The sequence below is a fragment of the Oncorhynchus keta genome, chromosome 19, assembly GCF_023373465.1.
Source record: "Oncorhynchus keta strain PuntledgeMale-10-30-2019 chromosome 19, Oket_V2, whole genome shotgun sequence".
NCBI classification, from domain to species: domain Eukaryota; kingdom Metazoa; phylum Chordata; class Actinopteri; order Salmoniformes; family Salmonidae; genus Oncorhynchus; species Oncorhynchus keta.
In genome coordinates this window covers 11,511,050-11,534,234 of record NC_068439.1, presented here as the reverse complement: position 1 = coordinate 11,534,234, position 23,185 = coordinate 11,511,050, and the positions used below count along the sequence as shown (strand labels likewise).

Sequence of the window (23,185 nt, the reverse complement as noted above, 5' to 3'; positions counted from 1 at the left end):
TATTTAAAGTCACATTCTCATAACATTAAGAAATCTTTCCAGAAAAACCACAAGAAGACATTAGTAACGTTGAAAGAACTACAGCCACCCTAGTCATAGACTGTTCTCTCTGCTACCGCTCGGCAAGCGGTACCCGGAGCACCAAGTCTAGGTCCAAAAGACTTCATAACAGCTGCTACCCCCAAGACATAAGAATATCTACTTCTGCTATTTAGGAAAACCAAAGTACCAAAGTCTGGTCCTAATATGTGTATAAGAGGTCATACAATAAGTTTTGTAGTGATTCCTATGTTGATGATGTAAAGAATATTTGCTGGTCTGTGGTGTGTCATGAGGATCAACCAGACGCTGCTGGTCTGTGGTGTGTAATGAGGAGCAACCAGAAACTCCACTTGACACTTGCTTATCCCAGTTACTAATAAGCATGCACTCATTTAAGAAAATGACTGTAAAAACTGTTAAATAGCAGTGGATTGATGAGGAATTTAAAAATAGTATGGTTGACAGGAATGAGGCTAAATGATTGGTAAATAAGTCTGGCTGCACAACTGATTGGGAATTGTCCTGCAAATTGAGAAACCATGTGACTAAACTGAATTAAAAGAAGAAGAAACTACACTATGAAACAAAGATAAATTACATAAAGAATGACAGTAAAAAGCTTTGGAGAAGCTTCAATTAAATGTTAGGGAAAAATGCAAACTCAGCTCCATCATTCATTGAATCAGATGGCTCATTCATCACAAAACCAACTGATATTGTAAACTACTTTAACAATTTTGTTCATTGGCAAGATCAGCAAGCTTAGGGATGACATGCCAGCAACAAACGCTGACATACAAGTATATCTGACCAAATTATTAAAGACAAGAATTGTAATTTTGAATTCCGTAAAGTGAGTGTGGAAGAGGTGAAAAAAATAATTGTTGTCTATCAACAATGGCAAGCCACCGGGGTCTGACAACTTGGATGGAAAACTACTGAGAATAATAGCGGACACTATTACCACTCCTATTTGCCATATCTTCAATCTAAGCCTACTAGAAAGTGTGGGCCCTCAGGCTTGGAGGGAGGCAAAAGTAATTCTGCTACCCAAGAATAGTAAAGCCCCCTTTACTGGCTCAAATAGCCGACCAATCAGCCTGTTACCAACCCTTAGTAAAGTTTTGGAAAAATGTGTGTTTTGACCTTTCTTCAACGCTATTTTACACTCAAGAAATTGACAACAGACTTATAACACGCTTATAGGGAAGGACATTCAACAAGCACAGCACTTACACAAATCACTGATGATTGGCTGAGAGAAATGGATGATGAAAAGATTGTGGGAGGGGCTGTTTCGTTAGACGTCACACATTTATCCATCATAGTCTGCTATTGGGAAAAGGACTGAAGCGTTATGGCTTTACAGCCCCTGCTATATTGTGGATAAAGAGTGACCTGTCTAACAAAACACAGAGGGCGTTATGGCTTTACAACCCCTGCTATATTGTGGATAAAGAATGACCTGTCTAACAGAACACAGAGGGTGTTCTAGAATGTTCTTACTCTTTTCAATCTTTACTAACGACATGCCATCCTTTCAGTGTGCCTATGTATGCGGATGACTCAACACTATACATGTCAGCTACTACAGTGACTGAAATGACTGCAACACTTAACAAAGAGCTGCAGTTAGTTTCAGAGTGAGTGGCAAGGAATAAGTTAGTCATAAATCAAAATAAATAAACTTAAAAGCATTGTATTTGGGACAAGCCATTCCCTAAACCCTAAACCTCAACTAAATGTTGTAATAAATAATGTGGAGATTGATCACGTGTAAACTGAGATGGGGAGAAGGCTTCCGAGGATGTTAAACACGTCTCCAGGCGTTGTGAGATCTGGATACAACCACACGGTAGGTCTGGTCTGAAAACAACACTACTCTCCTCAGTTTTAATAGATCTGAGGAAACTGGATACAACCACACGGTAGGTCTGGTCTGAAAACAACACTACGCTCCTCAGTTTTAATAGATCTGAGGAAACTGGATACAACCACACGGTAGGTCTGGTCTGAAAACAACACTACTCTCCTCAGTTTTAATAATAGATCTGAGGAAACTGGATATACAGTACCAGTCAAAAGTTAAGACACCCTTTTCTTGATTTTTACTATTTTCTACATTCTAGAATAATAGTGAAGACATCACAACTCTGAAATAACACATATGGAATCATGTAGTAACCAAAAAAGTGTTAAACAAATCAAAATATTATTATATTTTAGATTCTTCAAAATAGCCACCCGTTTGCCTTAATGACAGCTTTGCATACTCTTGGCATTCTCTCAACCAGCTTCACCTGGAATGCTTTTCCAACAGTCTTGAAGGAGTTCCCACATGCTGAGCACTTGTTGACTGCTTTTCCTTCACTCTGCGGTCCAACACATCCCAAACCATCTCAATTGGGTTGAGGTCGGGTGATTGTGGAGGCCAGGTCATCTGATGCAGCACTACATCACTCTCCTTCTTGGTCACATAGCCCTTACACAGCCTGGAGGTGTGTTTTGGGTTATTGTCCTGTTGAAAAACAAATGATAGTCCCACTAAGCACAAACCAGATGGGATGGTGTATCGCTGCAGAATGCTGTGGTAGCCATGCTGGTTAAGTGTACCTTGAATTCTAAATAAATCACTGACAGTGTCACCAGCAAAGCACCCCCACACCATCACACCTCCTCCTCCATGCTTCACGGTGGGAACCACACATGCAGAGATCATCCGTTCACCTACTCTGCGTCTCATAAAGACACGGCTGGTGGAACCAAAAATCTCCAGTTTGGACTCATCAGACCAAAGGACAGATTTCCACCGGTCTAATGTTCATTGTTTGTGTTTCTTGGCCCAAGCAAATCTCTTCTTCTTATTGGTGTCCTTTAGTAGTTAGACAAAGATGTTTTCTTCAACAAGCACAGGATGTACTACTAACACCCGACAGGCCAACATCCCCGTTATTGGCAAGAGAAAGAGACGCAGGTACAGAGGACACAGAGCGGGGTGCCTCGTAACGATCTGCAGAAGGCAAGTGTGAAAGCTGCCGTTACCGTCAATATTACTCGCCAACGTACAATCATTGGATAATAAATTAGAGGAGGTATAATCACGAGTATCCTACCAACGGGACATTCATTGGTTTGTGCATATTTGTAAACAACAGCTGGTGCAGGAAATCTAAGGAAGTCTCTAGATTTTGCTTGACTGAAGTAGAGTATATTGTGATAAATTGCAGGGCACACTACTTGCCAAGAGAGTTTTCATCTATACTTTTCGTGGACGTTTATTTACCAACACAGACGGATGCTGGCACAAAGACTGCACTCAGTCAGCTCTATAAGGAAATAAGCAAACAGGAAACCGCTCACCCAGAGGCGGCGCTCCTAGTGGCCGGAGACTTAAATGCAGGGAAACACAAATCAGTTTTACCTAATCTCAATCAACATCTTAAATGTGCAACCAGAAGGAAAAAAAATCTAGATCGCCTGTACTCCACACACAAAGCTCTCCCTTGCCCTACATTTGGTGAATATGACCACAATTCTATCCTCCTGATTCCTGCTTACAAGCACAAATTAAAGCAGGAAGCACCAGTGACTTGGTCTATAAAAAAGTGATCAGATGAAGCAGATGCTAATCTACAGGACTGTTTTGCTAGCACAGACTGGAATATGTTCCGGCATTCTTCCGATTGCATTGAGGAGTACACCACATCAGTCACTGGCTTTATCAATAAGTGCATCGAGGACGTCATCCCCACAGTGACTGTACGTACATACCCCAACCAGAAGCCATGGATTACAGGCAACATTCGCACTGAGCTAAAGGGTGGAGCTGCTGCTTTCAAGGTGCAGGACGCTAACCCGGAAGCTTATAAGAAATCCTGCTATGCCCTCCAACGAACCATCAAACAGGCAAAGCGCCAATACAGGACTATGATTGAATCGTACTACACTGAGTCGTACTACACCGGCTCCGACGCTCGTCTTATGTGGAAGGGCTTGCAAACTATTACAGACTACAAAGGGAAGCACAGACATGAGCTGCCCAGTGACACGAGCCTACCAAATGAGCTAAATCACTTCTATGCTTGCATCGAGGCAAGCAACACTGAGGCATGCATGAGAGCATCAGCTGTTCCGGACGACTGCGTGATCACGCTCTCCGTAGCCAATGTGAGTAAGACCTTTAAACAGGTCAACATTCACAAGGCCGCAGGGCCAGACGCATTACCAGGACGTGTGCTCCGGGCATGTGCTGACCAACTGGCAGATGTCTTCACTGACATTTTCAACATATCCCTGATTGAGTCTGTAATACCAACAGGTTTCAAGCAGACCACCATAGTCCCTGTGCCCAAGAACACAAAGGCAACCTGCCTAGATGACTACAGACCCGTAGCACTCACGTCGGTAGCCATGAAGTGCTTTGAAAGGCTGGTAATGGCTCACATCAACACCATTATCCCAGAAACCCTAGACCCACTCCAGTTTGCATACTGCCCAAACAGATCCACAGATGATGCAATCTCTAAACTCTCCTTCCAGACTCACATTCAGCATCTCCAATCCAAAATGAAATCTAGAACTGGCTTCCTATTTCGCAAACAAAGCATCATTCACTCACGCTGCCAAACATATCCTACCGATCCTTGACTTTGGCGATGTCATTTCCAAAATAGCCTCCAACACTCTAATCAGCAAACTGGATGCAGTTTATCACAGTGCCATCCGTTTTGTCACTAAAGCACCTTATACCACGCACCACTGCGACCTGTATGCTCTAGTCGGCTGGCCCTCGCTACATATTCGTCGCCAGACCCACTGGCTCCAGGTCATCTACAAGTCCATGCTAGGTAAAGCTCCGCCTTATCTCAGTTCACTGGTCACGATGGGAACACCCACCCGTAGCACGCGCTCCAGCAGGTGTATCTCACTGATCATCCCTAAAGCCAACACCTCATTTGGCCGCCTTTCGTTACAGTTCTCTGCTGCCTGTGACTGGAACGAATTGCAAAAATCGCTGAAGTTGGAGACTTTTATCTCCCTCACCAACTTCAAACATCTGCTATCTGAGCAGCTAACCGATCGCTGCAGCTGTACATAGTCTATCGGTAAATAGCCCATCCATTTTTACCTAACTCATCCCCATACTGTTTTTATTTATTTACTTTTCTGCTCTTTTGCACACCACTATCTCTACCTGTACATGACCATCTGATCATTTATCACTCCAGTGTTAATCTGCAAAATTGTAATTATTCGCCTACCTCCTCATGCCTTTTGCACACAATGTATATAGACTCTCTTTTTTTTCCTACTGTGTTTTCCTATTGACTTGTTAAATGTTTACTCCATGTGTAACTCTGTGTTGTCTGTTCACACTGCTATGCTTTATCTTGGCCAGGTCACAGTTGCAAATGAGAACTTGTTCTCAACTAGCCTACCTGGTTAAATAAAGGTGAAATATATATTTTTTTAAATATCAGAGCAGCTTACAGATCGTTGCATCTGTAAATAGCCCATCCAACTACCTCATCCCCATATGATTATTTATTTATTTTAGCTCCTTTAAACCCCAGTATCTCTACTTGCACATTCATCTTCTGCACATCTATCACTCCCGTGTTTATTTGCGAAATTGTAATTATTTTGCCACTACCGTCTTTTTATTGCCTTTACCTCCCTAATCTTACTTCACTTGCACACACTGTACATAGACTTCTCTATTGTGTTATTGACTGTACGTTTGTTTACTCCATGTGTAACTCTGTGTTGTTGTTTGTGTCACACTGCTTTGCTTTATTCTTGGCCAGGTCTCAGTTGTAAATTAGAACTTGTTGTCAACTTGACTACCTGGTTAAATAAAGGTGAACATAAAAAATAAAATAAAAAGATAGATAAACATTGTGTTCTATCTATCCTTACCACAGAGATAGCAATATAAAACATTGTGTTCTATTAATCATTACCATAGAGATAGCAATATAAAACATTGTGTTCTATTTCACTCTGTTGTCCTTACTTTTTTCTCTTCTTCTTCTTGTGTGAGTCCTGTGGAGGTTAACTGGCTCTTTCTGTAGCTGCTGCAGCTGCCGCTCATCATCGCCCTCCTCAGGTATCAGATCGTACTGCAGCCAGGGACCTAGAAAAAGTCGTGGTTATGTCAGTTGTGTCACATTTATGAACCCTTTAAAGAGCATCACATACAGTTATAGATGATGTGTGACACGTTTATGAAGCCTTTAAAGAGCATCACATACAGTTATAGATGACGTGTGACAACGTTGGTATTTTGAAGCCTTTATAAGTTGTATGTCATTTAAAGACTGAAAAGGACAGTAACATTTTGGAGCCATTTGAAATGAAGCTCCAAAATATCCTTACAATTCAAAGCGCTGGAAATCCAAGAGCTGAACCCTGAAAATAGTCCCCTGTGTCAGCTGTTAAAAACAATAAACAACCCTACTGTCCAAACACACAGGGAACCCTGTGTCAGCTGTTAAAAACAATAAACAACCCTACTGTCCAAACACACAGGGAACCCTGTGTCAGCTGGTAAAAACAATAAACAACCCTACTGTCCAAACACACAGGGAACCCTGTGTCAGCTGGTAAAAACAATAAACAACCCTACTGTCCAAACACACAGGGAACCCTGTGTCAGCTGGTAAAAACAATAAACAACCCTACTGTCCAAACACACAGGGAACCCTGTGTCAGCTGGTAAAAACAATAAACAACCCTACTGTCCAAACACACAGGGAACCCTGTGTCAGCTGGTAAAAACAATAAACAACCCTACTGTCCAAACACACAGGGAACCCTGGGTCAGCTGGTAAAAACAATAAACAACCCTACTGTCCAAACACACAGGGAACCCTGGGTCAGCTGGTAAAAACAATAAACAACCCTACTGTCCAAACACACAGGGAACCCTGGGTCAGCTGGTAAAAACAATAAACAACCCTACTGTCCAAACACACAGGGAACCCTGTGTCAGCTGGTAAAAACAATAAACAACCCTACTGTCCAAACACACAGGGAACCCTGTGTCAGCTGGTAAAAACAATAAACAACCCTACTGTCCAAACACACAGGGAAATCTATCAAATTGTTACAGGAACCAAAACCTATTTAAATTAGAATAATTTAATTATTATCTATTTTCACATTTGGAAATAAAACAGGTGAAATGTTGACTAGCCTTTAAAACCAACAATGTAGTTCAATAAATAGAGTTAAGAAAATATTTACTTAATAAACTAAAGTAAAAAAATGTAATAAAAAGTAACACAATAAAATAACACTAGCGAGGCTTTATACAGGGAGTACCAGTACAGAGTCAATGTGGAGGCTATATACAGGGAGTACCAGTACAGAGTCAATGTGGAGGCTATATACAGGGGGTACCAGTACAGAGTCAATGTGGAGGCTATATACAGGGGTACCAGTACAGAGTCAATGTGGAGGCTATACCAGTACAGAGTCAATGTGGAGGCTATATACAGGGGTACAGTAGAGTCAATGTGGGCTATATACAGGGGGTACTATCAATGTGGAGGCTATATACAGGAGTACCAGTACAGAGTCAATGTGGAGGCTTTATACAGGAGTACCAGTACAGAGTCAATGGGGACTATATACAGGGAGTACCAGTACAGAGTCAATGTGGAGGCTTTATACAGGGAGTACCAGTACAGAGTCAATGTGGAGGCTATATACAGGGAGTACCAGTACAGAGTCAATGTGGAGGCTATATACAGGGAGTACCAGTACAGAGTCAATGTGGAGGCTATATACAGGGAGTACCAGTACAGAGTCAATGTGGAGGCTTTATACAGGGAGTACCAGTACAGAGTCAATGTGGAGGCTATATACAGGGGTACCAGTACAGAGTCAATGTGGAGGCTTTATACAGGGAGTACCAGTACTCAATAGGCTATATACAGGAGGGGTAGGCTTTATACAGGGAGTACAGAGTCAATGTGGAGGCTATATACAGGGGTACCAGTACAGAGTCAATGTGGAGGCTATATACAGGGGTATGGTACAGAGTCAATGTGGAGGCTATATACAGGAGTACCAGTACAGAGTCAATGTGGAGGCTATATACAGGGAGTACCAGTACAGAGTCAATGTGGAGGCTATATATACAGGGGGTACCGGTACAGAGTCAATGTGGAGACTATATACAGGGGGTACCAGTACAGAGTCAATGTGGAGATTATATACAGGGAGTACCAGTACAGAGTCAATGTCGAGGCTATATATACAGGGGGTACCGGTACAGAGTCAATGTGGAGGCTATATACAGGGAGTACCAGTACAGAGTCAATGTGGTGGCTATATACAGGGGGTACCAGTACAAAGTCAATGTGGAGGCTATATACAGGGAGTACCAGTACAGAGTCAATGTGGTGGCTATATACAGGGGGTACCAGTACAGAGTCAATGTGGAGGCTTTATACAGGAGTACAGGGGTGGAGGCTACAGGGAGTAGCAGTACAGAGTCAATGTGGAGGCTATATACAGGAGTACCAGGAGTACCAGGGTACAGAGTCAATGTGGAGGCTATATACAGGGGGTACCAGTACAGAGTCAATGTGGAGGCTTTATACAGGGAGTACCAGTACAGAGTCAATGTGGAGGCTATATACAGGGAGTACCAGTACAGAGTCAATGTGGAGGCTATATACAGGGAGTAGCAGTGCAGAGTCAATGTGGAGGCTATATACAGGAGTACCAGTACAGAGTCAATGTGGAGGCTATATACAGGGAGTATATACAGGAGTACCAGTACAGAGTCAATGTGGAGGCTATATACAGGGGGTACCAGTACAGAGTCAATGTGGAGGCTATATACAGGGAGTACCAGTACAGAGTCAATGTGGAGGCTATATACAGGTGTTACGGGGGTACAGAGTCAATGTGGAGGCTATATACAGGGGGTACAATGTGGTGGCTATATACAGGAGTCCAGTACAGAGTCAATGTGGAGGCTATATACAGGGAGTACCAGTACAGAGTCAATGTGGAGGCTATATACAGGGGGTACCAGTACAGAGTCAATGTGGTGGCTATATACAGGGAGTACCAGTACAGAGTCAATGTGGAGGCTATATACAGGGTGTTACGGTACAGAGTCAATGTGGAGGCTATATACAGGGGGTACCGGTACAGAGTCAATGTGGAGGCTATATACAGGGGGTACCGGTACAGAGTCAATGTGGAGGCTATATACAGAGTCACAGAGTCATGTGGAGGCTATATACAGGGAGTACTGGTACAGAGTCAATGTGGAGGCTATATACAGGGAGTACCAGTACAGAGTCAATGGGAGGCTATATACAGGAGTACCAGTACAGAGTCAATGTGGAGGCTATATACAGGGGGTACCAGTACAGAGTCAATGTGGAGGCTATATACAGGAGTACCGGTACCGAGTCAATGTGGGGGTACCGTGCAGAGTCAATGTGGAGGCTAGGGGGTACCGGTACAGAGTCAATGTGGAGGCTATATACAGGGGGTATTATACCAACACAGAGTCAATGTGGAGGCAATATATACAGGAAAGAGAGAGTACAGAGAGATAATTTTTCAACTGTTGAGAGCTAATGTTTACTGTTCATTTTTGATAGTTTATTTCACTTTTGTTCATCTATGTGGAGGCAATATATATGTTTCAGGGGGTAAAACCCATTGAAGAGTACAGGGAGTAGAGAGAGAGAGAGAGAGAGAGAGAGAGAGAGAGAGAGAGAGAGAGAGAGAGAGAGAGAGAGAGAGAGAGAGAGAGAGAGAGAGAGAGAGAGAGAGAGAGAGAGAGAGAGAGAGAGAGAGAGAGAGAGAGAGAGACAGAGAGAGACACAGAGAGAGAGAGAGAGAGAGAGAGAGAGAGAGAGAGACAGAGAGAGACACAGAGAGAGAGAGAGAGAGAGAGAGAGAGAGAGAGAGAGACAGAGAGAGAGAGAGAGAGAGAGAGAGAGAGAGAGAGAGAGAGAGAGAGAGAGAGAGAGAGAGAGAGAGAGAGAGAGAGAGAGAGAGACAGAGAGAGAGAGACAGAGAGAGAGAGAGAGAGAGAGAGAGAGAGAGAGAGACAGAGAGAGAGAGAGAGAGAGAGAGAGAGACAGAGAGAGAGAGACAGAGAGAGAGAGAGAGACAGAGAGAGACAGAGAGAGAGAGAGAGAGAGAGAGAGAGAGAGAGAGAGAGAGAGAGAGAGAGACAGAGAGAGAGAGAGAGAGAGAGAGAGAGAGAGAGAGAGAGAGAGAGAGAGAGAGAGAGAGAGAGAGACTACATTAGGGTGGACAACATGGGGCCACAGTGTGTGTAGGTGCTGCTACCAGTATAGCATTGAATGAAATGTGAATAATGATTAGTGAGAAAGTTAGATGCACAAATATCATGCTGCCAAGGCGTCACACCATCACCCCCAAGACATGCTAACCTCTCACCATTACAATAACAGAGGAGGTGAGCATTTTCTGAGGGGTAGGATATTTGTGCGTCTAACTTTCTCACTCATTATTTTTCACAATTAATGCAGGACTATCCGTAACCGTGGTACCGTCCACATTAATGTAGAAGTGTTTAGAAACATATTCTACTCTTATTTACAATAAAAATGACTCCAAAATGACACAAGATATTATTTAGCATGAATTTCTGTTGGGCACAAAATGATCTGAAACACAACCAAAACAAACAGCAAATGCATCCAACAAGTTGGTAGAGTCACTAGCTTGATGTAATCATTGTGTGCTGGGAATATGGGAACAAATACTAAACGTATGACTACTCTAATACACATATAACTGAATTGTCCCAATACTTCTGATCCATTAAAATGTGATGTAGTTTCTAAATGGTTCACCCGATATGGATGAAATTACCATGAAATGAAAGCTGACATTCTGCACTGTAGCCTCATAGTTGTTGTATCATTTCAAGGTTCTGGAGTACAGAGCCAAAACAACAAATGTGTCAATACTGTTGGAGTGTCAGGCTGTGGGTAACTGGTGCATGGAATCAGGTGAGTGGAAATACCGGTCACTTGTAAATACAAGCCATATTAAATCAACCTGAACATAATAAACAAACACGCAAACCATTGCGGGGGAAACAGAGGGTTAAATAATGAACATGTAATTAGGGAATAGAAACCAGGTGTGTAGAAAACAAAGACAAAACAAATGGAAAATGAAAAGTGGATCGGCGATCGGCGATGGCTAGAAAGCCGGTGATGTCGACCGCCGACCGCCGCCCGAACAAGGAGAGGGACCAACTTCGGCGGAAGTCGTGACATGGAGCTCGCTGTACATACTCAACTCTACAGGCTGACAACTCATTGATATGGACCAGAGAGAGAGAGAGAGAGAGAGAGAGAGAGAGAGAGAGAGAGAGAGAGAGAGAGAAATCAAATAAAAATATATGTTTATATGTCACACTTAGAATACAGCACGTTACAGAGAAGAAGAGAGGAAGAGAGAGAGAGATATTGAGGGAGAGAAAAAAAGGGGGAAAGGGGAGAAAAGGTGATGAGAAAGAGCAGTAGTGCCTCAGCTGAGAAAGCATTAACCATAATATCTAAAACAGAGATATTATAAACAGAAAGCATTAGCCATAATATCTAAAACAGAGATATTATAAACAGAAAGCATTAACCATAATATCTAAAACAGAGATATTATAAACAGAAAGCATTAACCATAATATCTAAAACAGACAGAGATATTATAAACACAAAGCATTAACCATAATATCTACAACAGAGATCTTATAAACAGAAAGCATTAACCATAAAATCTAAAACAGACAGATATTATAAACAGAAAGCATTAACCATAATATCTAAAACAGAGATATTATAAACAGAAAGCATTAACCATAATATCTAAAACAGACAGAGATATTATAAACAGAAAGACAAAAGCAACACCGATATATTATAACAGAAAGACATGAATCAAAACAGAGATATTATAAACAGAAAGACATCACTGAGTGACATTTTTTTGAAAAAATGGATCCCTACATTTTGGCAGATCCATATGTAGTCTCAGACTGGGTAGAAAATAAGTTGGGTACTGTTAAATCTGTGAAGGTAGCTCGAAGTGGACTTGTGATTATCGGTGTTTCTTCCATCCAAAGGGAGCAGACGCTTCGCGTCACATGACGAGGTACAGGGCCTGTGACTTGCTGTGCTCTCTGGAGGTTGCCAGGGTCAGAGTAGAACAGAAAGGTGTCGTATGCTGAGGCAGTGAAGAGAGTAGAGGGTGATGGGTAGAGGGTGAGTATTAGCCTTGGCCAGTACAGAGTGATATGAATATGTGCTTCAGTAAGGTTGGCTTCCTAGCATTCATTGCCATGGTTATCAACTGCACCGCTGAAATGGAACGTAAATCAGGGTATGTATGTATGTAGGGTTAGGATATGTAGGGTTAGAGTATGTAGGGTTAGGATATGTAGGGTTAGAGTATGTAGGGTTAGGATATGTAGGATTAGGGTATGTAGGGTTAGGGTATGTATAGGGTATGTAGGGTTAGGGTATGTAGGGTTAGGGTATGAAGTGTTAAGGTATGCAGGTTTAGGGTATGCATGGTTAGGGTATGACGGGTTAGAGTATGCAGGGTTAGGGTATGGAGGGTTAGGGTATGAAGTGTTAGGGTATGCAGGGTTAGGGTATGAAGGGTTAGGGTATGGAGGGTTAGGGTATGACATGTTAGGGTATGAAGAGTTAGGGTATACAGGGTTAGGGTATGTAGGGTTGGCTTATGGTATAGAAATTAAAATTGATTTCCCTGGCAATAGCTCTGGTGGGCATTCCTGAGGTCAGCATGCCAATTGCACGCTCCCTCAAAACATGTGACACCTGTGGCATTATGTTGTGTGACAAAACTGCACATTTTAGACTGGCCTTTTATTGTCCCCAGCACAAGGTGCACCTGTGTATTGATCATGCTGTTTTATAAGCTTCTTGATATGTCACACCTGTCAGTCAGGTGGATGAATTATTTTGTAAAAAGTGAAATGCTCACTAACAGGGATGTAAACAAATGGATGCACAACATTTGAGAGAAATACGCTTGTTGAGCGTATGGAACATTTCTGGGATCTTTTATTTCAGCTCATGAAATATACGACCAAGACTTCACATTCTGCGTTTATATTTTTGTTCAGCCTACGGCTAGTTTGCCAGCCTTGGCGTTGCTATCCGTCCCTACTTTACATAAGGGTCAATAGATATATACTTATACATTTTAAACCGCATCTTACACACATTATTATACATTCTAGCGATCTACCTTCTGCAGCGATAATTTATTTTTGTAGTCAGTTTCAGATGTTTTCTTCCGGTTCAAGGGCCATGCTCGACAACCGTGATAACCAATCATTGTTAACAGCGGAGCCGCTAACCAATTAATCGCCCTGCGAACAGGAAGTACTTCAGGTTTCGTACTTGTGGAGGAAGCGGCTCGTCGAGAGAAACGTTCATTCACTTAGGACGACTTAGTTATATTCTACTAAATCGTTTTTTATTCATTTGCTTAGTCATGATTGAACAAAAGAAGAGACCGGGGGACATGGCGTTGGTTCCTGCCGGTGGAGTCAAGAGGCCCAGGGCCGAGCTGATCGCTGCGGCACAGTCGCAACAACTCGTGGCCATGGTTAGAAAAGAAGGGGGACATCAAAGTACAAGGGAAACGCTAACTAGTTTCAGAAAGTTGTTAGCTAGTTATGTTTTCAGTCTTTCGACTAATTGCAAATTCTCTCAAATGCAGCCACAATTAGCTGTGACTGATATGTTGACTGTTTGCTAGCTAAAGGAAGGCTATCCAATGTAAATACGGCTAGCAGGAAGCTAATTTAGTTACTGCTGACAAGGATACCGGATAGCATGGACCAGATTGCTAGTGATCCATGCACATACAGTAACGTCTGTCTGTAAGTCTGTAATATGACAACATGATGTTCTCCTCCGTTCTCCAGGGCCCTCCCCGCAGCTCCAGCCTGCAGGCTCCCATCATGTTGATGTGTGGCCATGAGGGAGAGGTCTACTGCTGCAAGTTCCATCCTAACGGGGCCACACTGGCCTCCTCTGGCTATGACAGGCTCATCTGTAAGTTAAACACAGACTTTATATATACAGTACCAGTCAAAAGTTAGGACACGCCTACTTCTACATTGAATAATAGTTAAGACATTAAAATGATTAAATAACATATGGAATCATGTAGTAACCAGAAAAGTGTTAAAATAAATAAAAATATATATTTAAGTAGCCACCCTTTGCCTTGATCACAGCTTTGCACACTCTTGGCATTCTCTCAACCTGCTTCATGAGGTAGTCATCTGGAATGCCTCTCTCTCTCTCTACAGTGATGTGGAATGTGTACGGGGACTGTGATAACTTTGCCACCCTGAAGGGACACAGTGGTGCTGTGATGGAGCTTCACTACAACACAGACGGCAGGTAGGAGCACTCGCACTAACATCTGCTAACCATGTGTATGTGACAAATAAAATTTGATTTGATTTAGGATACTCACACACACTTGCTCAGGTCAGGGAAAAACCGTGATGTTGTGTGACGGTTGTTGTTATAGTTGTTGACAACACGTTGGGAGAATGTGACGTGTGTTTTCTGGCCCTATCCCTGTGTGCAGCCTGCTGTTCAGTGCCAGCACAGACAAGACTGTGGGAGTGTGGGACAGTGAGACGGGTGAGAGGATCAAGCGTCTGAAAGGCCACACCTCCTTCGTTAACTCCTGCTACCCTGCTCGCCGCGGGCCTCAGCTCGTCTGTACCGGCAGCGACGACGGAACCGTCAAGGTAACCGTGGCGACCGATGTTCTTCAACCCTGGTCCCAGACAGCTACCTGGGTGTGCAGGCTTTAGTTCCAGCTTGGTACTAACACACCTGTTTACCTGATCTTTTCACTGAAAGCTGCTTTATCGAGGAACAGTAAAGAGTTGACCTACTGTGATATTATCTCATCTAGCGATCTGAAGATGAATGCTCTAACTGTGGATAAGAGCGTCAGCTAAATAACTAACATGTAATGTAAATGTGTTAATGTTGGGTTGGAACTAAATCCTACCAACGCAGAACCTGGGGAGTGTTGGTTGACTGCTGTTCTAGTTGTGGGACGTCAGTCAGGTGTGTGTGTTGTAGCTGTGGGACGTCAGTCAGGTGTGTGTGTTGTAGCTGTGGGGCGTCAGTCAGGTGTGTGTGTTGTAGCTGTGGGGCGTCAGTCAGGTGTGTGTGTTGTAGCTGTGGGGCGTCAGTCAGGTGTGTGTGTTGTAGCTGTGGGACGTCAGTCAGGTGTGTGTGTGTTGTAGCTGTGGGGCGTCAGTCAGGTGTGTGTGTTGTAGCTGTGGGGCGCAGTCAGGTGTGTGTGTTCTAGTTGTGGGACGTCAGTCAGGTGTGTGTGTTGTAGCTGTGGGACGTCAGTCAGGTGTGTGTGTTGTAGCTGTGGGACGTCAGTCAGGTGTGTGTGTTGTAGCTGTGGGGCGTCAGTCAGGTGTGTTGTTGTAGCTGTGGGGCGTCAGTCAGGTGTGTGTTCTAGTTGTGGGACGTCAGTCAGGTGTGTGTGTTGTAGCTGTGGGGCGTCAGTCAGGTGTGTGTGTTGTAGCTGTGGGGCGTCAGTCAGGTGTGTGTGTTGTAGCTGTGGGGCGTCAGTCAGGTGTGTGTGTTGTAGCTGTGGGGCGTCAGTCAGGTGTGTGTGTTGTAGTTGTGGGACGTCAGTCAGGTGTGTGTGTTGTAGCTGTGGGACGTCAGTCAGGTGTGTGTGTTGTAGCTGTGGGACGTCAGTCAGGTGTGTGTGTTGTAGCTGTGGGACGTCAGTCAGGTGTGTGTGTTGTAGCTGTGGGACGTCAGTCAGGTGTGTGTGTTCTAGTTGTGGGACGTCAGTCAGGTGTGTGTGTTGTAGCTGTGGGACGTCAGTCAGGTGTGTGTGTTGTAGCTGTGGGGCGTCAGTCAGGTGTGTGTGTTGTAGCTGTGGGACGTCAGTCAGGTGTGTGTGTTGTAGCTGTGGGACGTCAGTCAGGTGTGTGTGTTCTAGTTGTGGGGCGTGTCAGGTGTGTGTGTTGTAGCTGTGGGACGTCAGTCAGGTGTGTGTTGTAGCTGTGGGGCGTCAGTCAGGTGTGTGTGTTGTAGCTGTGGGGCGTCAGTCAGGTGTGTGTGTTGTAGCTGTGGGGCGTCAGTCAGGTGTGTGTGTTGTTGTAGCTGTGGGACGTCAGTCAGGTGTGTGTGTGTTGTAGCTGTGGGGCGTCAGTCAGGTGTGCGTGTTGTAGCTGTGGGACGTCAGTCAGGTGTGCGTGTTGTAGCTGTGGGGCGTCAGTCAGGTGTGTGTGTTGTAGCTGTGGGGCGTCGTCAGGTGTGTGTGTTGTAGCTGTGGGACGTCAGTCAGGTGTGTGTTCTAGTTGTGGGGCGTCAGTCTGTGTGTGTTGTAGCTGTGGGGCGTCAGTCAGGTGTGTGTGTTGTAGCTGTGGGGCGTCAGTCAGGTGTGTGTGTTGTAGCTGTGGGGCGTCAGTCAGGTGTGTGTGTTGTAGCTGTGGGACGTCAGTCAGGTGTGTGTGTTGTAGCTGTGGGACGTCAGTCAGGTGTGTGTGTTGTAGCTGTGGGGCGTCAGTCAGGTGTGTGTGTTGTAGCTGTGGGACGTCAGTCAGGTGTGTGTGTTGTAGCTGTGGGGCGTCAGTCAGGTGTGTGTGTTGTAGCTGTGGGACGTCAGTCAGGTGTGTGTGTTGTAGCTGTGGGACGTCAGTCAGTTGTGTGTGTGTGTTGTAGCTGTGGGACGTCAGTCAGTTGTGTGTGTGTGTGTGTTGTAGCTGTGGGACGTCAGTCAGTTGTGTGTGTGTGTGTGTTGTAGCTGTGGGGCGTCAGTCAGTTGTGTGTGTGTGTTGTAGCTGTGGGACGTCAGTCAGGTGTGTGTGTGTGTTTTGTAGCTGTGGGACGTCAGTCAGGTGTGTGTGTGTGTTTTGTAGCTGTGGGACATCAGTCAGGTGTGTGTGTGTGTGTTTTGTAGCTGTGGGACATCAGTCAGGTGTGTGTGTGTGTGTGTATAGCTGTGGGACGTCAGTCAGGTGTGTGTGTGTGTGTGTATAGCTGTGGGACGTCATCAGTCAGCTGTGGGGCGTCAGTCAGGTGTGTGTGTGTGTGTGATAGCTGTGGGACGTCAGTCAGGTGTGTGTGTGTGTGTTATAGCTGTGGGACGTCAGTCAGGTGTGTGTGTGTGTGTTATAGCTGTGGGGCGTCAGTCAGGTGTGTGTGTGTGTGTGTGTGTGTGTGTTATAGCTGTGGGACGTCAGTCAGGTGTGTGTGTGTGTGTTATAGCTGTGGGACGTCAGTCAGGTGTGTGTGTGTGTGTTATAGCTGTGGGACATCAGTCAGTTGTGTGTGTGTGTGTGTGTGTGTGTGTGTTAGCTGTGGGACATCAGTCAGTTGTGTGTGTGTGTGTGTGTTATAGCTGTGGGACATCAGTCAGTTGTGTGTGTGTGTGTTATAGCTGTGGGACATCAGTCAGGTGTGTGTGTGTGTGTTAGCTGTGGGACATCAGTCAGGTGTGTGTGTGTGTTATAGCTGTGGGACATCAGTCAGGTGTGTGTGTGTGTTGTTATAGCTGTGGGACATCAGTCAGGTGTGTGTGTGTGTGTTATAGCTGTGGGACATCAGTCAGGTGTGTGTGTGTGTGTGTGTATAGCTGTGGGACATCAGTCAGTTGTGTGTGTGTGTGTGTGTGTGTGTTGTAGCTGTGGGACATCAGTCAGGTGTGTGTGTGTGTGTTATAGCTGTGGGACGTCAGTCAGGTGTGTGTGTGTGTGTTATAGCTGTGGGACATCCGTAAGAAGGGGGCGGTCCATACGTTCCAGAACACCTACCAGGTGTTGGCCGTCACATTCAACGACACCAGCGACCAGATCCTGTCTGGAGGCATCGACAACGACATCAAGGTACGTACGTGTGTGTGTGTGCGCGCGCTTGGCATGGCTACTGTTGTCACATGCCGTAACATCATCACCAGCACCTCATTCATATAACTATCAATGTCTCTTTGTGACTGTGTCACCCAGAGCGACTGTTTTGCATTTTGTATTTGTCACGTTGAAAGATCCAATCTAGCCAGATGAGTGAGGAATGAATCACGGAATGGCATGCTCCATTAGAACTCAATCCAAACTAATAAACAGGCCATTAATAATTCTACTGGGATTATTGATCAGGTGGTGGCTGTGTAGTGGAGACATGGTGAGCAACACAGTACAGCGCTCCCGAGTGGCGCAGCGGTCTGAGGCACTGCATCACAGTGCTAGAGGCGTCACTACAGAGCCCGGTTCGATTCTGTTCGGCTGTTTCACAACCGACCGTCCGAGGATCTGGAGGGAGGGAGACTGGATGATCAAAATGACCTGAAATAGGTTAATGAAGTGAAATGAACAGGGAGATGGACGTCAGACTCACCCAACATCTCTTTTTGGTGCTTGAGGGAGGGATGGGTCTGACAGCATGCAAGCAGTCAGGGGCTCCTGGTTGGCTGGTGCGTGTGGGCCTGAAGCAGGGCATCTGCTCTCCTGCTGACAGGTTCTCTGAGGCATGCTGGGTAGCTGAGCAGAAGATATTCACAATCAAAGATGTGATGACAGTAGCCTGTCATATATCAATCATAACACATTCTTCCAACCACATACATGGTAATGGGAAAGGTGGTCAAAAATGACTCGTCATTTACATATATACTGAATCATCAGATATAATCACATTTTATATACTGAATCATCAGATATAATCACATTTTATATACTGAATCATCAGATATAATCACATTTTATATACTGAATCATCAGATATAATCACATTTTATATACTGAATCATCAGATATAATCACATTTTATATACTGAATTATCAGATATAATCACATTTTATATACTGAATCATCAGATATAATCACATTTTATATACTGAATCATCAGATATAATCACATTTTATATACTGAATTATCAGATATAATCACATTTTATATACTGAATTATCAGATATAATCACATTTTATATACTGAATCATCAGATATAATCACATTTTATATACTGAATTATCAGATATAATCACATTTTATTTGTCACATTCGCCGAATACAACAGATGTAGTAGACCTTACTGTGAAATGCTTATTAACAAGCCCTTAACCAACAATGCAGTTTTAAGAAAAATAAGAGTTAAACAAATATTTTTTTACTAAAATGAACTAAAGTAAAAAAATAAAAGAGCAACAATAAAATAACGAGTTGATGTGCGGGGGTAGGTTGAGGTAACATGTACATGTAGGTGGGGGTACAAGGTGACATTACTAAACTGGGTTGTAATAGTAGATTGTACAAGGTGACATTACTAAACTGGGTTGTAATAGTAGAATACACAAGGTGACATTACTAAACTGGGTTGTAATAGTAGAATGTACAAGGTGACATTACTAAACTGGGTTGTAATAGTAGAATGTACAAGGTGACATTACTAAACTGGGTTGTAATCAGTAGAATACACAAGGTGACATTACTAAACTGGGTTGTAAACAGTAGAATACACAAGGTGACATTACTAAACTGGGTTGTAATAGTAGAATACACAAGGTGACATTACTAAACTGGGTTGTAACAGTAGAATACACAAGGTGACATTACTAAACTGGGTTGTAACAGTAGAATACACAAGGTGACATTACTAAACTGGGTTGTAATAGTAGAATGTACAAGGTGACATTACTAAACTGGGTTGTAATAGTAGAATGTACAAGGTGACATTACTAAACTGGGTTGTAATAGTAGAATTTACAAGGTGACATTACTAAACTGGGTTGTAACAGTAGAATACACAAGGTGACATTACTAAACTGGGTTGTATAATAGTAGAATGTACAAGGTGACATTACTAAACTGGGTTGTAATAGTAGAATGTACAAGGTGACATTACTAAACTGGGTTGTAATAGTAGAATTTACAAGGTGACATTACTAAACTGGGTTGTAACAGTAGAATACACAAGGTGACATTACTAAACTGGGTTGTAATAGTAGAATACACTAGGTGACATTACTAAACTGGGTTGTAATAGTAGAATGTACAAGGTGACATTACTAAACTGGGTTGTAATAGTAGAATGTACAAGGTGACATTACTAAACTGGGTTGTAATAGTAGAATACACAAGGTGACATTACTAAACTGGGTTGTAATAGTAGAATACACAAGGTGACATTACTAAACTGGGTTGTAATAGTAGAATGTACAAGGTGACATTACTAAACTGGGTTGTAACAGTAGAATACACAAGGTGACATTACTAAACTGGGTTGTAATAGTAGAATACACAAGGTGACATTACTAAACTGGGTTGTAACAGTAGAATACACAAGGTGACATTACTAAACTGGGTTGTAACAGTAGAATACACAAGGTGACATTACTAAACTGGGTTGTAACAGTAGAATACACAAGGTGACATTACTAAACTGGGTTGTAATAGTAGAATGTACAAGGTGACATTACTAAACTGGGTTGTAATAGTAGAATGTACAAGGTGACATTACTAAACTGGGTTGTAACAGTAGAATGTACAAGGTGACATTACTAAACTGGGTTGTAATAGTAGAATGTACAAGGTGACATTACTAAACTGGGTTGTAATAGTAGAATGTACAAGGTGACATTACTAAACTGGGTTGTAATAGTAGATTGTACAAGGTGACATTACTAAACTGGGTTGTAATAGTAGAATGTACAAGGTGACATTATTAAACTGGGTTGTAACAGTAGAATACACAAGGTGACATTACAAAACTGGGTTGTAATAGTAGAATGTACAAGGTGACATTACTAAACTGGGTAGTACATCATCAGTTCCTCTTGTCTTGTCAGTCATTACATAACTTGGAGAACAATTTATAACTTGTCAGAAATGTCCAGATAAACTAACGTTTTTCAGCCACTCAAATATCACCTGAATAAACATTTATAAATGGTCAAATGTATAAAATTCCAAGAAAATTAGCTTTAAAACTGAAACACTTTCTCTGCACCCCATGACAAAATGTGTAGAATTGCAGGAAATGATCTTTAAACCTGTAAAATGTTCTCTCCACCAACAAGATGTGAACAGTTCATGTCATGAACAGCCATACCATAGAAATAGAAATAGAAATATAAATAGAAATAGAAATAGATGCGATATGTTTCCCAATGCTGGAAGGAAGACCCGAGTGAAGATGTTTGGGAACCCCTGACTTAGGTCATATATAAGTTGAGATGCCTCATGAAACAAATTGCTCTCTATCTTGCGTTCTTCTCTTGTTTCTTTTCTGTCTCTGTGTCTGCCCCAACACTGACCGGACAAGTAGGCAGCGCAATGGATTGTGGTCATTGTAGTTAATTACCATGTTTTCTGTGCTAAACTAGGTAGAATATTAACCTACTATTAACACCCTAGTACATCGCACAGTTCAGGATTTATCTCTAGAAAAATTGCGCATTGAGCTCACAAAAAAACGAACAAAATGGAATTCAAATAATTGAACCGATGTTGTGAATTAGTCGTTTTAAACAAATAACAAAGGTTGGTTATGCACTCTGCACTACATTCTAGACTCAGATGGTGACCCTTAGGTCATTTACAGGAAGGAGAGGTGGAGGGAGGGAGAGGGATGAGCGGTAGAGATGTCTCATCTCTCCACTCCCACTAGTCTGAGAACACATTAGTCTCAACAGCTATGTAACTGTAGCCATGTGCAGAAGGAGGAAGGGGCCTGTATACATGCAGAACCAATATGTCTTTCCCTTGTTACAGTCACATCCCCATCTGTCCATCTGTCACGGATCCCTTTCCTCTCTCCCTTTCCTCTCTCCCTTTCCTCTCTCCCTTTCCTCTCTCCCTTTCGTCTCTCCCTTTCGTCTCTCCTTTTCGTCTCTCCTTTTCGTCTCTCCTTTTCGTCTCTCCCTTTCGTCTCTCCCTTTCGTCTCTCCCTTTCGTCTCTCCCTTTCGTCTCTCCCTTTCCTCTCTCCCTTTCCTCTCTCCCTTTCCTCTCTCCCTTTCCTCTCTCCCTTTCCTCTCTCCCTTTCCTCTCTCCCTTTCCTCTCTCCCTTTCGTCTCTCCCTTTCGTCTCTCCTTTTCGTCTCTCCTTTTCGTCTCTCCCTTTCGTCTCTCCCTTTCGTCTCTCCCTTTCGTCTCTCCCTTTCGTCTCTCCCTTTCGTCTCTCCCTTTCGTCTCTCCCTTTCCTCTCTCCCTTTCCTCTCTCCCTTTCCTCTCTCCCTTTCCTCTCTCCCTTTCCTCTCTCCCTTTCCTCTCTCCCTTTCCTCTCCCTTTCCTCTCTCCCTTTCCTCTCTCCCTTTCCTCTCTCCCTTTCCTCTCCCTCCCTTTCCTCTCTCCCTTTCCTCTCCCTTTTCCTCTCTCCCTTTTCCTCTCCCTTTTCCTCTCTCCCTTTTCCTCTCTCCCTTTTCCTCTCTCCCTTTTCCTCTCTTCCTCCTGCCATCTGTCACCTATCTATCGATCTCTCTCACCTATTTTAATTTCTCTCTCTGTGTCAGTGTGTCTCAATGTAAGGTCTTTATTGGCATGGGGAAACGCGTTAACGTTGCCAAATCAAGTGAAATAGATAATAAACAACAGTGAAATGAACAATGATGAGCAATAAAAAGTGTACAGTAAACATTAAACTCATAAACGCTCAAAGAATAAAGACATTACAAATGTCATATGTGTATATATGCAGTGTTGTAATGATGTGCAAATACTTAAAGTACAAAAGGGAAAATAAATAAACATAAATATGGGTTGTATTTACAATGGTGTTTGTTCTTCACTGGTTGCCATTTTCTTCTGGCAACAGGTCACACATCTTGCTGCTGTGATGTCACACTGTGGTATTTCATCCAATAGATATGTAATTTGAGGGAAATGTGTGTCTTTAATATGGTTATACATTGGGCAGGAGGTTAGGAAGTGCAGGTCAGTTTCCACCTCATTTTGTGGGCAGTGAGCACATAGCCTGTCCTCTCTTCAGAGCCAAGTCTGCCTTCTGTGGCCTTTCTCAATAGCAAGGATATACTTACTGAGTCTGTACATAGTCAAAGCTTTCCTTACTTTTGGGTCAGTCACAATCCAGCCATC

The 23,185-nt window shown here is 43.3% G+C and overlaps 1 protein-coding gene across 1 annotated transcript in view; it reads left to right on the top strand.

Moving 5' to 3' along the window:
- The first annotated feature begins 13,445 nt into the window (after nt 1–13,445).
- The window catches only part of LOC118377593 (U5 small nuclear ribonucleoprotein 40 kDa protein-like), a 13,307-nt gene continuing 3,567 nt past the window's right edge, over nt 13,446–23,185 (top strand). Inside the window, exons 1-5 of the mRNA XM_052469444.1 lie at nt 13,446–13,698; nt 14,021–14,150; nt 14,411–14,504; nt 14,698–14,863; nt 17,861–17,983. Of these exons, the coding sequence (XP_052325404.1) occupies nt 13,585–13,698; nt 14,021–14,150; nt 14,411–14,504; nt 14,698–14,863; nt 17,861–17,983 (627 nt within the window). The 5' untranslated portion in view covers nt 13,446–13,584. The remainder of the gene's footprint in view (nt 13,699–14,020; nt 14,151–14,410; nt 14,505–14,697; nt 14,864–17,860; nt 17,984–23,185) is intronic.